General features: G+C 31.7%; 1 protein-coding gene and 1 long non-coding RNA gene across 2 annotated transcripts; both read left to right on the forward strand.

The window, feature by feature from the left end:
• Positions 1–130: 130 nt before the first annotated feature.
• On the forward strand, positions 131–4,915 carry LOC112715047 (uncharacterized). The gene is made up of 6 exons (XR_003159449.2): positions 131–658; positions 1,032–1,138; positions 1,263–1,297; positions 1,388–1,438; positions 1,674–1,778; positions 4,623–4,915. It is a non-coding gene; the product is annotated as an uncharacterized lncRNA (long non-coding RNA).
• Positions 4,916–6,719: 1,804 nt separating this feature from the next.
• Positions 6,720–8,917, forward strand: LOC140175565 (uncharacterized). The gene is made up of 7 exons (XM_072204078.1): positions 6,720–6,909; positions 7,054–7,153; positions 7,258–7,467; positions 7,571–7,706; positions 7,854–7,909; positions 8,057–8,171; positions 8,753–8,917. The coding sequence occupies exons 1-7, from the start codon at positions 6,720–6,722 to the stop codon at positions 8,915–8,917; spliced, it is 972 nt and encodes a 323-aa protein (XP_072060179.1).
• The last annotated feature ends 8,115 nt before the right edge of the window (positions 8,918–17,032 follow it).

A 17,032-nucleotide genomic window follows, 5' to 3' on the forward strand; every position in this document is an offset into this window, starting at 1 on the left:
TGGCCAAAAGTTTATTTTCGGCCACGCTTCGAAAGCGTGGCCGTAGAGTGAAACAGCGACGTTTTATAAGCGTGGCAAGAGGGTCCCCAACCCATTGACTCTAACCCGACCCCAAACCCGGCCCCAACCCGGTCCCCAACCTATTGACACTAACCCTAATCTATGAAAACCACTCTTAGCTTTCACCTTCGAAAGTCGTCCTCCTCGCCGATCTTCTGCTCTGGCCATCTTCCTACTCTGGCCACCATGCCCTAACCCTCAACATTGCGCTGGCCACCGTCTTCTTTGTCATCCCCTCCACCACGCCTCCGCCTCGCAGCTGCTACATCCCTTGTTCGTGCTCCTCCTCGCCGATCTCCTCTGCATCGTCGCCAGTGTCATCTCCTCTGCTCTCCTTCCTTTTGGTTTTACCTTACTTTTGTCATCACATTCCTGCTCTAGCCATCTTCCTGCTCTGGCCACCATGCCCTAACTGTCAACATTGTGCTGGCCACCGTCTTTTTTGTCATCCCCTCCACCGCGCCTCTGCCTCGCATCTGCTGATCCTTCGTTCGTGTTTGCCTCGCCATTTCTGCTTTGGTCGATTTTCCCTGCTGGTGCGTTCGTCTCTGCCATTTCCTGCCTCGCCGTTTTTGCTTCGCTTGATTCTCTGCTGAGGGTTTGTACATGTTATTTTACTCTATTCAATTTCTCGTTTACAATTTCTCGCGAATTGGGATGGATTACTGTTTATGACGAATTTGATGCTTCGGATTAGGTTTGGAGTATTTAACTAATTTTAGGGTCACATTAAACTTGTACTGTATGTGTACTAAGAAAAATAGAAAATAGACTTTTCATATTGAATAACTATTTAGTATGCTAATTCAACATATGAATGAGATAGATAATACTGCTGTAATACTTGCGACATTCAGGATACTTAAAATGATCATTGCAGAAGTCAATACCAAATGCCTTTTATGATTATTAATATCTTGTGAATTGTTTTTTAGAAAGATTATGACTGTGAATAATCTTAACTTGTCCAGGTTGTAATATTTAGAGATGGGACATATCTGACCTTAAAAGAAGTTTTTGAGAGTTTGGACTAGACTAGGTTAAATCTTATTCCTAAAGCAGAATAATCTCATTCAAGGTAACTATTTTTTATGCTATAGAAAGAAAAAGCTGCTCAATTATGCTAATATAAATATCTCTTCCAATTTCGTGTGAATTTCCTAGAAATTATTGATTGATTGATTTTTGGTGATGTTTTTCAGCTATAGAGAGGGAAATTGGAGCATTACAATTGGAAGTATGTGAAGCAGTTATTCATTGATCACTGATTATTTTCTTACTGAACTTTGGAATTATCTCTAATGTTTTTCTTTCTTACTGTTTTTAGGAAAAGAAGCTTCTTGCTGAGATAAAGAGAACTGCTAAGACGGGAAACGAGGTATGATCCACGTTTTCTCATAGGTTTCTTATGCATAATTATTACTTGAGAAGCTGTCACGTTGATCTGAATGTGTTCGAATTGGCTTACTTTTGGTTCGAAACATCTTATATATTGAAAGAGCCTTCTGTCAAAAGTTTTGAAAGTATTAAAAACTGTTATTTCTCTCTAGTCTCTATATAATCTGTTGTGCCAAACATGCCAATATATTCTGCTTTTCCTGTGCAATATTCAGGCTGCAATTAAAGTTCTTGCTCGACAGTTGGTAAGGCTTACGCAGCAGATTGCTAACCTTCAAGGTAGTCAAGCTCAGATGAGAGGCATAGCAACTCACACACAGGTAAATAACAAGCATTCAGAATAAGGAAAAGTTGTATGGACAAGTAAATTTAACCAGTTCTTGAACAAGTAAGGACAATTATGCTATTATGATTGTTTTATTTTGGCAAATGAACTTAAATACTTAATACTGAGGCAAGTTGAATGTTTAAATATGATTGTTCCATCCAATAGTTTGTAACTAGGTTATGTTAGAGCTGGAAGAAGTTTAAAAGAATGACTATACTTTTAGTATTCAACAGCATAAGATTAAACAAATACATGGGATAACTTGATTTTTTTTGGTACAACTTTATAAAGAATAAGCATTCAGAATAGGGGACCTGCTACCTATATGGATTATTTTCATATTGTATGTGTACAATCTTATAGTAGTAACATGGCAATTAAATAAGGAAATATAGATTGGAGGGAACCCTACCTGTAGTCTATAGGCAACTCTTACCACTACTACTATATGTATTATGTTTTCTCATTTAATTTCAACTTCTCTTTCTGTATTTAGCACTTATTGCAATGAAGAGACCTAGTAGATCTAGAAATTGTGCTATGTTTAACTGTAGCTCATATGTAAATTATGGTGTAGTTTGTGTAATACTGCAGTCTATTATTTCCATGCTCTCACCAATAATTGATTGATCATGCTCTCACCAATATTTCTGTTTGATTAATATGGTTTAGCTCATTCTGTTTAGCTTGTTTAGTTTAACTAATTTAGTTTAGTTGAATTAGGTGGTTAATTAGAGAATTTGGACTGTTATATGAACTGCAATGATTTCAGTTTGTGGAACTGGTTAAGTCTATAAATTCTGTTTGCTGCTTGCTTGAAACTGGGAAATAGCTATTTACTACTGCTGTTTAATAAGTGTTGCTGCTTCGTGCCATGTGTTAGAGACCTAGTAGATCTAGAAATTGTGCTATGTTTAACTGTATATAGCATGCTGACAACTCTGATTCTGATCTTCTACTGTGGAGATCTAAGATCTGGTTGAACTTGACTGATTTTATTTAATGTGCATAGCTTGTGTGTTTATTTTTCGTTTTTCTTGTTGTCTTGACTGTTCGCTGGCCTTATTGTCTGATTTTCTTTTGATCTGGTTGCTGGACGGCCTTTTGTTTGATAGAGTATCATATTATGGTGTAGCTCATATTTTTCTTGGCCTCTTTTTTTCTTTGAAAACTGTAGCTCATATGTAATTTATGGTGTAGTTTGTGTAATACTACAGTCTATTGTTTCCATGCTCTCACCAATAATTGATTGATCATGCTCTCACCAATATTTTTGTTTGATTCATCCCTGTTGGTGCATTCGTCTCTGACATTCCCTACTCAGTCTTCTCTGCCATTAGTCACCGAGTCTGCAGTTTATTAGTTAGTTTCAAGGTGTACTGTAGTTTCAATGTTTTTAAGTTTTATAAGGTTCAGAGTGTGACGAAATTAAAAGGTGTGGAGCCTGGACCATAGTAGTATTTTGATTGTTGGATATTCCAGTTCAAAAAGCTTGATGACCATTTCTATATATGCTATGAATACATTATGCATATGGTTTGTTGTTCTCACCACTGGCCAATAATTGGAAATTACGACAACTAGATTATAACTCTTTTTTTCAAGCCTTTTATTTGCGTTCGAGTTCTAAAAAAAAGCTTTAGATAAAAATGGTTATCCCTTCACTTTTTTGTCTAAGAAAAAACAGATTTAAAAAAAATAATATTTTAAAATTGGGAATGCTATTAAATGGGTCATATAGTTAAAATAAGCCTTATTTAAATTTGAATTTGCTTTTTACTTATTCAAAATTTGAATTTAAATTTGCTTTTTTAAAAGGGGGTCCTAATGCATTTTCCCATCAGCAATCAGTAGCTCCCAACACTTGCTTCCATTTTCCCTTTTTTATTCCTTCACATTCACATCAACCCACTTTATACTTTGCATTAACTAGCAAATTGTATTAAAGTTTAAGAAAATTGAAAACAAAATTATAGGTTAGGACTTAGGAGTATAGAAGTATAAATGGCACAGGATGATGAGTGGATTTTAGTAGTTTGGGTTTCAATGTAGCTTATTTTTGTTCAGGCTTTCGATAGTTATCTATCCACTACTGCTGCCACTTCTTTGTTCTGCTGCTCCTGTGGTAATGTAATAGTCTGCTGCTGAATATAACCAAGTACTTCAATTTTGTTTGTTGTTGCTGAATTCGAACTTGGAAGGTTCTAATATGATTTTGAATAACTATGACTGGTGGAAAGAGTTAAGTTTGTTAGAACTTGAAAGGTTCGAACTAGTTGCCATTGTTGTTCGTTTTGCATCTTCTTTTTCACTTGTTTTACTTATTGGTTCTTTCTAACTGAAAATTCTGAATGCACGCCACGCTTTCATAGTGTGTTGTGAAATGTTAGAGAGATATTAATGGTACTGGCTGATATCATCATATTGTGTAGGCGCATGATTCACATATTTATTTTGTTAAAAATAAGTAATCTATGTTTCAGTTTTAGTTTGTTAGGTTTAGCTAGGCTTGGCTCAACAATAGAATATCAAACATTGGCTGAGGGAACATGAATGTTGTATCACGTTTTCATTGATGCTATAAATCAGATTTATTTATTGAACAATAAGCTATTTGTTAATAAGTTTGATATCAAATTTAAAGTTGATTTTGAGAATCCTTGTACAGATTAGTGGATATATGTAGCAAAATTAAATCTAATTGTTAGAATGCTTTTTATGTTACAAAAATTAAGTTTGATGTCAAATCTGATTGTTAGAAAAATTAGTGGGTTGAAGTTTACTGCATCATCCATTTTTCATTTGTAATTGTTCATTTGTGTTTTTTATTTTGCAGGGCATAGGTCAAAACAATTTAGCTTGCAATGATACATGAAGTTTTTATATCTTGGCATGGAGTACAAGAAGACTTTGATTAGGAATTCTAATTCATGTATTAGGAATTTCATGAGTAGTTATGACTTTCACTTTTGGTATTTTGAAGAAGACTTTGATTAGGAATTCTAATTCATGTATTAGAAATTCATGAGTAGTTATGACTTTCACTTTTGGTATTTTGTTAGTGTATGTTGCTATGTGATCACACACTTATTTTGGTGACAATTTTATGAAAGTTGGATTACTTGATTATTGGTCATTGACTAAATTATAAAATTATCTATGAATTCATGTAAGGTTTTATTTATGAAGATTAAAAAGGGAACTGGGTTACTGACCATCTTTTTTGCCACGCTTTAAAAACGTGGCCATATGGCCATATCTCTGACTCTCTGTCTACTGCCACACTTAGAAAGCGTGGCCGTATCTAAGTTTTTTTGCCACGCTTTTCAAGCGTGGCCATACCTACTTTATTACCACGCTTTTGCCATGCTTTACACGCGTGGCCATACCTCCTCTTTTGCCACGCTTTACACGGGTGGCCGTACCTCTCCTTTCACCACGCTTTAAAAGCTTGGCCGTATCTCCACTTGTTGCCACGCTTTACAAGCGTGGCCATATCTGCTCTTGTTGTCATGCTCGAAAAAGCGTGGCCAGATCTGCCCTATCCCCACGCTTTGACAGCGTGGCCATATCTCTACCTATCGCCACGCTTTAAAAGCATGGCCATATTTCCCACCTACAGCCACGCTTTTACAAGTGGCAGTTTGTAAAAAAGCGTGGCAAACAAAAAGCGTGGCGATAGAGCAACCGCCACCCTTTTATAAGTCACCCTTTCAAAAGCGTGGCAGTAGCTCAAAAAGCGTGGCAAAAAGCTATCGCCACGCTTTTTCAGTTTTTCGCCATGCTTTAAAAGCGTGGCAATAGACGTGTTTTCTTGTATTATAAAATAGACATAAATGTTTTCACGTGATGTTGTGATAAATTTTCAAAAAAGGAGAAGGTATTCAATTGGGTTTGATTATTCCTTAAGAAAAATACAGGGATTATTGTAAAATGATTTCAGTTTTGTTATGAAACTAAATTCATTGTAAAGTAGTGAGACGTTTGACTGTACGTGGGTTCTAATTAAAAAAGAAAGAGTAAAGAATGGGTAAAATTTTGAATAAATTTTAAGTTACATTGTGACATTAAATTAGATTGCGGTTGGGTGATGCAACATGAAGCCGGAAGATGTTATAATACGTGAGGTGATTTGTCGAGAGATTGAGAATGAGAGTGTTATTAATTGACAAAATAGTTAAAAGTTAGTTCATAATTAACGAGTTCACAAATATTAAACCTAGAAAAAAGATTGGATAGTGGCATCTAGTAAGAGTCGTGGCTGCTTATAGAACATAGCATGTTGAAATACATATAAAAAATATATTGAATATCTTCCTATATATAATAGGAGAGCATTAGATGATCAAGTATTTGACAAGTGGAGCAGTTATTTGCTTGGCAAATGTTAATGGCCAATACATGCCAAGTGGCAGTAGCTACTCTTGGCAAATGTATAATATAAAAATAAAAATAAAAGAATTCAATTTCAAATAAAAAGATAAGTGGGACATCAATATAAATAGAGTTCTTTGATGCAAACCCACATTTTACCCTGCTTTTAAAATATTTTGTTCGCATCTCTTGAAAAATAGGAATAGTTTCATCTTCCTCTTTGGTACACATCACACAAAATGGCTAAATGTTATGATTGCCTATGTGATGTTAATGCAAAAAAACTAACCTGAAATTTCAAGGTATACGTGGTAAGATTATGGGAGAATCCTAGCAAGTTCAATGAAAAAGAAGTGGGATCAATTGAGATGATTCTTCAGGATATTAAGGTATGTTATTAAAAAAATCCTTTGTAATGGTATTTATATTTTTTTTACCCTCTTTTGATTATTGACTATTCCAACTAAACATCTTTCAGGGTGATAGGATTCATGCTTCAATTCCTAACCCGATTTTGAAAAAGTGGTTGGGTAACATCTGAGAGTTCTGCATGTATGTGATGAGTAACTTCATAGTTGTTGATAACAAGATCAAGTCTAGGGTAACTTCAGTAAAGTGGGTCCTCACTTTCTCACATAGGACCATTGTAAGTCCAGTCGAAAATCCAAGCTATTCCCTTGAAGAATTTCGATTGAAGACTATTCCTGAGTTGCTAAATGCTGAAAAGCTTGACAATACCGAACTGTTTGGTTAGTTCAAAATGCGTTACTAAAAGCTATCTTAATATGTGTGTATTATATTGTTGGCAAAAAATCTGGAAGTTATCTTAGTATTTAATACTATAGTGAGTTCATCCTCAGATTTTGACTATACTCAATGTGTTTTCTTTCTAGACATGATTGCAGAGGTTGTTGGGAAAGAGGATCCACGAGAGTTGGTTACCAGCAAAGGAAAAGAAACTAGGCGATTGGCAGTTGTTTTGGAAGATTTAGAGTATGATCCCAAACCCAAAGATATATTACTATTAAATAAATATACACAATATGATGAAAATAGTCAAATTTGTAATCTTTTTTTCATTTTGATTTCTTTGACAGGGGCAACAAGATTGGTTGTACTCTATTCAGAGAAACGGTTGATCACCTCCTTCCACACCTAGAAGATGTAAGGGAAGAACCCCTTATTGTTGTGTTGCAATACTTCGAGGCATCAAGGTGGAATGGAAAGACATCTGTCCAAAGCAACTTTTCCATATCTAAGGTCCATGTCGACTTAGAGTTAGAAGAGGTACTTGGTTTTAAAAACAGGTTAGTACCAGTTTTTTCGCATTTGTTGTTATTAACCTTTCACACCTTGAAGTTAATGTTCATAAGGACAACTTCATTCTTACAATTACAATGTAATGTTCAGACTGCTTAATATTGCACCTGCAAGTACATCTAGGATTAGTCAAGTTACAACCCAAGGGGCATGGTCCGCGACTGATGAGCTGAACAATGGTGTCGTTGTCGTGAAGACTGTTGAACAGACTCTAAATTCAAAAGAGGTAATACATATATACATGTGAAATACTTTTGATATGTTACCATACCATGGGTTCAAACAATCACCAATTTTAAGTAACATTTTTCAAGAAGGGACGTGCTGGATTGTTGGCACCATTGTTGCTATAAATGTAGGTAAAAATGATTAGTTTTATAAGTCATGTAGAAAATGTTCGAAGAAAGTTGAGACTCCTATTGGAGATAGGTATGAATGTACTAAATGTGGACACACACATGGATCTGCATCTATTAGGTTTGGAACTATTCTCTACATAGACAATTTAGTATAGTAAGTTTAGAAAAATTTAAAAATTAGAATGACTTAGTTGTGGGAGTTTTTGTCTACTGGCAGGTTCAAGGTCGAAGTGATGGTGTATGATGGTACCAGGAGCATCAGCCTACTGCTTTGGGACAGGGAAACAACACAACTCTATGGAAAGAGAGCAGACCAAGTTAGGGAAGAAGAGGTTAGTGCATACCGAGTTGAGGTTTTCAAAGAAAATATATCCAATTCAACATTCGTAAACTAAACTAGAAAAGAGTTTTTTTATTGCAGGATACCGGTGAGGGAGAATACCCCTCCTCCCTAGACAATATGATGGATAAAAAAGATTTATTTAAAATTAATATTAAATCTGGAAATATCAAGCATTTTGACCAAGTTTATCCTGTCATTAAAATATGTGATGATGAGCATCTGATAGATAAATACTTGCAAAAAGAAGAGCATTCCAATGTATCGGCAAACCCGTCTGTAAGTTGGGTAGTGGTTCATTTCTTTAATTGTGTCTACCATTTTTGTTTTTGTTGAATTGGTTGGTGTTAATTTTAAATAGAATTATACTTTTCCTGTCCACGGGAGATGGGTTGTAGCAACTCGATTGATATTTCAGAAAACATTATTAATATCAAGACCAATAGTGATAATCAGTTTAATATGGTATGGATTCAATAAAAAACATATTTGCTGTTTTTAAAAATAGTTGCAAGACTGTTAAAAACAAGACTCAGATTGATTAACACATTTTGTTGCTTATTTGGTTTGAAGGATCCTATGGAAGCTTTTGTATCAAGTCTCAAAAGCAAAACCCCAGTTAAAGGAACTTCCAATGATATGAAATGTGGCTTCTCAAGCACCAACATAAATGATGAGGAAGGACAATTCTCAACCAACAAATTCACCAGAAAGACTAATAAGAGACAGAAAATCTAAATCTAAGATGTGGATTGTTGTGATTGTTAGACTATGTGATGTTAGTTTCTAATTATTAGTAAATTTTATCGCTTTCTATTAGTGAATTATGTTGACTTTGATTTTAGAATTTGTATTACATTTTGGATTGCCAGTCTTTAGTTTAATTGACCACTAAAATGATATCTAATTTTTTCTTTTACATATATGTTGTTGTTATCATTCTGTTTTTACCACTTACACCCAAGATGAATATAGTTAAGTATATCCAGATCGAAACAAGTTCGGAAAGAAACGATTAAAATTATTTAACAGGCACAAGAGTTATCATATTAAAGTAAGAATGGGCAGTTATATATTTAGCAGTGTATACATTGTGCTTAACCAAATCATCTCAAAAGTATGTATGCAAAGCATATCTTTTATGAACCATGCTAAAGAAACATATATGTAATTATATAATATCACCTAAAATGTGTCAGCGCACTACTTATAGTTAGTTTAGAGTAGAACAAAATTCAATGTATATAAACTGAGGACAACTCCCATAACAGGATTCATGCTTTCATTATGATCCTACAATCCTAAGCTTTTTTTGCCCATAGATGTACAAGAATCCAATGCAGATGCATCCCCGAATTTTGAAAGTGCAACATTAACATGTTTGTTGTGTTATCTTATAAAAAAAATTGGTTTATCATTTATAAGATTTTTTAGATACTCAATTGACCATAACACAAAAAAAGTCAAGCATTATCTTTTTGGGCAGAACATGTTTTCAAAGTTCATGAGCAATTTCAGTGAAATGAGACAATTAAACCAACAAAGAAGTCAATAATAGACCAAAATCACCTTTTAAAAATCCAAAAAACAAAGAAGGTCAAAGTTACCATAAACAATGTCTAATAAAATAATTAAATATATTCATCATAGAATTGTTGCCATTTAGTATGTTAGTTTGGGATGAAAAGAGTAGTCTGTGCTCTATATGATGTGCTGTAAGCATAAAAGACAGGCTAAACTAACAGGCAAGCTTATCCAGATATGATCAAGATTCATTGCCATTAAAGCATTAAGAAAACTATCTAAGAGCAATAAAGTTAAAAGTAGTCTATAATAGTTATATTATTTTGAAATTTCTATAGGAACCCTATGTAAAAGAATGATAAATTATAAGAAACTTGCTTTCATTTATAAGAAACATAACAATTTAAATGATAAAAGAACACATGTCTAATTAAAAAGAGTAAATGTTGTATATTTATAACATTAGTACAATTGAGATTGGGATAAAAGTAATGGACAATATGTGAGCTCCTTTATTGATGGCAAAATTTATCCAAAGTACTTATGTTTCTACGACTAACAATCCAAGTAGATCAACATGTCTTTTTCAATTGTATCCCATGAAAGTGAAAATATCATATGCCTTTGATAGTTCTAAGGTTTCTGTAGTGATCAAAAGGTGTATCACAAAATAATAATGATAATGTCCTGAATAATTTACAACTTAATTTAAGGAATACTTAATTATTTGGACATTGTGAGTGTCAACTAGATCTAAACAGTTGCATATTTAAACCAAAATTATTTTGTATTTATTTAATAATTTATTGGTCAAAATTATTTTGTATCTATTTAAATAAAAAACATTACTTAAATAAATGGATAACCCAATTAGCAAATTAATCTAAAAATGGATAAACAAATTGATACTCATTGAGATTTTAATTTGGAGTCACATAATGAACACACAATTGATTTTAATATTAAAAAATATATTAAAATGTAACAAAATAAAATATAATCCTAGATGAGCTGTTTATATCTATTGATTAGGATCCATTTAATATTGGTCACACACATAGTATTATGGCATAGCACTTTTATTTATCAAAAAATATATATTAGATAAGATCGATGCAATATTTTTATACAAATAGTGCTTTTTAATATGTGAAATTTAACCAAAAAATAAATATAGTAATTCATATCCTATTAAGTTAGAAAAAACGAATAAAAGTAGTTCTTATTTTGGGAAAGTGAACTGAGCATTGTGATAACACATGCATTTGTGTCCATAGATATAAATGATGCAATGCAGATGCATCCCCCAATTTTAAAAGTGTACCAGTAACGTGTTTGTTGTATTGTCTTATAACAAAAAAAAAGTTTGATTTATCAGTTACAAAGATTTACAAGTTTTTTTAGATACTCAATTGACCATAACACATCAAGAAAGCAAGATATTATGTTTCTGGGCAGAATACAATTTCAAATTTCATGAGCAATTTCAGTGAAATGAGACAATTGAATCGAGAAGGAAGTCAAGAATAGATAAAACCCACCTTTTTAAAATTTAGAAAACAAAGAAGGTCAAAGCTACCATAAACAATGTCTAATATGGCCCTAAATAGATGCATCATAAAGCTATTGCCATTTAGTATGTTAGATTGGGATGAAAAAGATGGACTGTGCTCTATCTTTTTTTGGCTAAGTAGAAAATGCTGGATAAATTGACAAGCAAACCTATCTAGATACGATCAAGATTCATTACCATTAAATCATTAAGAAAGTTTTCTTTAGGGGCAATAAAGTTAAAAGTAGCCTATATTAGTTACATTATTTTCGAATTTGTATAAGAATTCAATGTAAAAGCCTGACAAACTATAAAATTTTTAAGTTAAAAATAAATATATATGAAAACATTAAAAGGAAATAAATTAAGAATAATATTCAAATTGTCCATTATAAAAGGAAGACATTTGGATAGAAATAAACCATTTTAAAAATTTGTAATTACATTTGCTATGTTCCTGTTACTTCCCTCTTTTGGAGAAGATAAAAAAATTTATATATAGCAGATAGAAAAAGATTTTTATATATAGTAAATGTTGTGAATAAAGGTGAATTCAGTCTAAGTCCAAAATAATGAATTGTCATATGTCACCGTTAAATAAGCAAGTTGCAAAAGGAAGTACATATGAAAAGGATTTATATTGTACGACATGTTGTAATTGAAGGGGATAAAATATCAGACCAATGGATATTAACAGCTAAATGAATAAAAAATTAGTCTAGCATAAAAAAGTTTCATTACTTAGGGTCAAAGAAAGTTAAATGAGTGATAGATAGATTAGCTATCATAGGTGTAATTGAAAAGATTGACAATAATTACCTTCACATTTTTGGGATAAAGACGTTTGCTTTATCATGGAACTAAAAGGGATATGAATCAAATCTTAATCTACCTGAACCTAAAAATGGAGTAATTAAGTGTAACATAATAAGATAAAGGTCAAACTTCAAAAAAAAGAGTAAAAGACTGATATTGTCCAAATAAAGTTTGGATATTGTGAAACACACATTTTTTTATACTCAATTCCATTTAAGTTGATGTGAATATTTAGTTTTAATTTAACTTCAACTCAAATTTAGTCATTAAAATGACAATAGCTATTGAGCTCTTTTAGAACACACGTTAAATGAATTAAGTGGTTAATTTTTTATTATACATATAATAACAAATAAAAAAACATGTGAAATTTAGAGTAGTTAATATTAAATTATATCTATTTAATAATTAATTTGTCAGTTGGGATTAAGCACATATCAATACAAAAGGACAAGCATGGTAATATCATACAATTGAAGTGATGAGTTATGCTACCGTTGACCAATTATAATTAGATATCATTCACTTTATTGAGAAGGCAAAAATTACCTTTATTAATGTCTAATCGTTATCCGAGTGTTTTCAAAAGAGTAAAGATGGATTAATTCTAACTATAACATGGAAATAAATACAAAATCTTGTGCTATATACATAGATTAAGTAAACATTAGTTTTGCTCCCATGAAATTGCAGTCCAAAGATACATATACTATTGGGTTTTGGGTTTAGCTGGCCCAATTGGGGTATACACTAACAGAAATTAAAAAAAATGGAAATCCATAATCAATTGATGATATGAAAAACATAATTAAAAAATGAAGTTACCCATAAAATAGTTTTAAGTGACTCACAATGTAGCATAATAAATATAGGAAATAAAAATCATAACAAAAAATATAAATTTTTTTAAATCTATCTGTTGGTTTCAGTTGAAATAATTGATCATATAAAATTTTTAGATATTTTTAAAATTAAATCCTTTTCCTTCAAATAAAATAGTTTCAGTATATTGTAGTACTAATTTGTTTTGAGTTAGAAATAAACATATATTGTAGTACTAATTTGTTATGAATAATATTCAAATTGTCCATTATAAAAGCAAGACATTTGGATAAAAATAAGAAATTTTAAAAATTTGTAATTACATTTGCAATATTCCTGCAATTTCCTCTTTTGCTTACTCACACACAGAGGAGATAAAAAAAGATTTTTATATATATTAGATGAAAAAAATTTTTTATATATAGTCAAAGTCCAAAATAATGAATTGTTAACATGCAAATAGCTCAACGTCAAATAAGGAAGTTGCAAAAGGAAATACCTATGAAGAGGATTTACATTGTACGACATGTTGTAATTGAAGGGGATAAAATATCAGACCAATGGATATTAATTGATAGATGAATAAAAAATTAGTATAGCATGAAAAAGTTTCATTACTTAGAATCAAAGAAAGTTAAATGAGTGATAGATAGGCTAGCTATCATAAGTGTAATTGAAAAGACTCACAATAGTTACTTTCATATTTTCAGGGATAAAGACATTTGCTTTAGCATGGAACTAAAGGGGATACAAATCAAATCTTATTGGTACCTGGACAAGCAAATGTAGTGATTAAATGTAACATAATAAGGTAAAAGTCAAACTTAAGAAAAAGAGTGAAAGACTGATATTGCCCAGATAAAGCTTGGATATTGTCAAACACACAATCTTTTTTATACTCATTTTTTTTAATATCAGGTATTTATTTGCTTTGGAGTGATATCTTTAAACCAAACATAAAAAAATGAAAAAATTATATTATCAGAAAATATGTAAATAACGTACAAATCATAGAAATATGCAAGGTAATATAGCTTTTACTCTGTCCTATGTAGAGATATTTCTTTTAGCCCTTTACATTGGGAATCACACAAGGTTTATGATTTTTTTAAAAAAATGACCATTGTTTCCATCCTTTGGATCACAATTTCATCATTAAGATTCAACTATTTAAAATATGGTATCATGTACAAAGTACTTGACAACGGATGTATATATAAACCTGCTATGAGTATGGAAACAAGCAACAATAAGAAAGCTTATACTATATCCAAATTATTATCTACAAAATTCTGGTCCTTAATCAAAAGAATGAGTGATATACCACCAAAGAGAGTGCCCCTTCCACACCTCAATGACGACCTATTATGGAAGATCTTGGTAAAGACCAACCCAAAAACAGCTGGAAGGTGTAGGACTCTTAATAAAACATGGAGGTACAAGCTCTCCACAACATTGTTTGTGAAGCTGAACTACCAAGAAAATAAGAATAGGAGCACCACACTTATCATTGGTGTTGGATACCCTCCAACTAATGACAACTCACAATGGCTTCTGAGGACAAATCCACAAAATGGAGAGAAGGTTTAGCTTAATTTACCTGTCGATATAAATCATTTTAGGTTTTACTCAATGATAGGATCTGATAATGGAAACCTATGTATTAGGTTTTCCTAAGATGGCTTAAACTCTATGTTGCTCATCTGGAATCCGCTTACCCGCAATGTGAACTATGTCTCGGATGAGGCAAAAAAACACTGTTGCCATGCGGTCTCCCTCTATGCTTTTGGGTATTTGTTTGATACCATTGAGTATCAAATTCTACATGTTTACAAAAAGTATTTTTTCCACAAGTCCATGTCATGGACATTGTACAATTCATTTGATGCTGCTTGGAAAGATTGTGAATAATTTCACAGCGATGTTAAAAAACTTGGTCCTAACTCGGTTGTCGACAAGGGATCATTCTATTGGATTGGTTGGGAAGGAGTTAACTATATGGAGCCACGTAGCATTGTCATTTTCTCCCTGCAGAAAAAGTTAACATATGAAGAAAAGATCCCATCTCATGCAAAGTCAACCTACCATTCTCTTACACATTATAACAATAGAGTCGGCTTCATGTCCTATTCAAACATAGGCTTCACCAGGCAGGTTGTAATGTGGCAGCTGAGCCGTGTTGATGACAATGAGCTAGGGTGGCATAGAATGTTAAAGGTTTCAGGTATTGCAATGCCATATCAACCTACACTATTTCTAGGGAAGGATATCATTTCTGTCCTAGAGTACCGAAGTTCTTTTTGTAGTTCAAATGATGCGAAGAGGACTGATATCTTGGTTTCAAAACTGAAATACATGATATCTAGAAGGGATCATATACTGCATCACAGCTGGGATGAGAATGTTAATATCAAGTCCTACACTCTACACTCCGAAGGACTCTATATGGTTTGATGAAACCAATGTTAAAGCAAGGACCAGATGCTTATGATGTTTCTAAGTTGTGTTGTTATAATTTATGTTCGTAGGTAAATTGTTATTGTTATGTTTAATCTATCTTTGCTTAGTCCTAATATCTTTTTGTTAATGAACTACTTACTGCTATGTGATCAGTAGTTGCTGTTTGGTATTGAGAGGTATGCAGCATGAATATGTTTCTTTTATTATAATACGTAGTGTGGTGTTCTTATGTTGTGATATTATGAATATTTTGAGTTTTGCTATTTATATTTACATCGATAATGTTATATTTCAACTATACAAAGGAACTATCATATTAAGACTAAAACAACCAATTATCTTGAACTTAATTGACTAAAAATAATGAAGGTAAACTAATAACACGTGAAGTACCCAAATATGAAAACATATGATGGTGAGACCAATAGGCAAAATAAACATGCAATAAAGACTGAATAATCACACTTTATTATGAGATCTAAAAAAATCACCATACATATATATTAGTTAATTATATATATCCAATATATTGACTGATGACTAATCTAGATGTTAACCACAGAAAAAAAATTAAGATATAAGAACATGACAGACTAAAGCTTGCTTTAAGTTGCAAAAAATAGCAAAAGAAGATATATAAATGAACACTTGATTTAGGAGAGGATTGAATCCGAATCCAATTTAAAGTTAAGTCACAGACTATATTGAATAATAATGATTTTCAAAATCTGCAATGTACACATATGGATAGTTAATATGATATTAAAGTTGAAAATGTCTCCAGTTACATAGATGATTTTGTTGGAATGAACATGTTAAAAAATTGAGGCCCAAAAAAATATAATTTATTTTTCTTTATCTTATAAGTAAATTAAGGAAAAGTTTTTACACCAATTCTATTTTTTAAGTCATAAATTTATCAAAATAAAAAATTATGTTACAATTTAACAGAGTTGGATATTTATCATTATAGTTGATTATAAGATAAGCACTTTGCAATATGCAATCTATGTACGAAAAAATAATTGAAGTAACATAATAAAAGTGAATAAAATATTAAATTTTCAAAAAAAAATTTCATAATAACAATGATATGATAATAGTAATTATGTTTAGAAGATAAAAAACTGAGAATTTTGAGTATATTTATAAATTAATAAAAATAATAATTTTTTTAATTATGACTAATTTTATAATTTGGTTGAAATGAGCATGTCAAAAAATTTATGTAACTGGATAATGTTAAAATAATATATAAACTATGCAGCAACAAACCTATGCAGGATAAAATGGATTTAAAAGTAAAATATTAAAAAATATATATAAACTATGCAGCAACAAAACATGTCTAATAAAGTTAAAGAGAAGATGAATAAAACAGAAATGGTGAAAACTATAAGAAGGGTCTAAGAGTTATTTATCAAGCAGCTTTGATAAAAAAAAATTATCTACAATTTCTATTATAGATTTGCATTACATGTTAGGAAAGAATTTCTTATAAAAGACTCAAAAATAGCATATTGAAAAAACTATCTGGGTTGTGACCAAAATCCTCAAGTGAAGAATGGACAGAGCAACTGCTGCCATGGCAAAGAAACAAAGAAGAGACTATCTAAATGTAAAGAGGAAGAGACCATAGATGGCAACAATGAGCACAGATAATGAAGCCACAATCAGAC

The sequence above is a fragment of the Arachis hypogaea genome, chromosome 10 (assembly GCF_003086295.3).
Source record: "Arachis hypogaea cultivar Tifrunner chromosome 10, arahy.Tifrunner.gnm2.J5K5, whole genome shotgun sequence".
Lineage (NCBI taxonomy): Eukaryota > Viridiplantae > Streptophyta > Magnoliopsida > Fabales > Fabaceae > Arachis > Arachis hypogaea.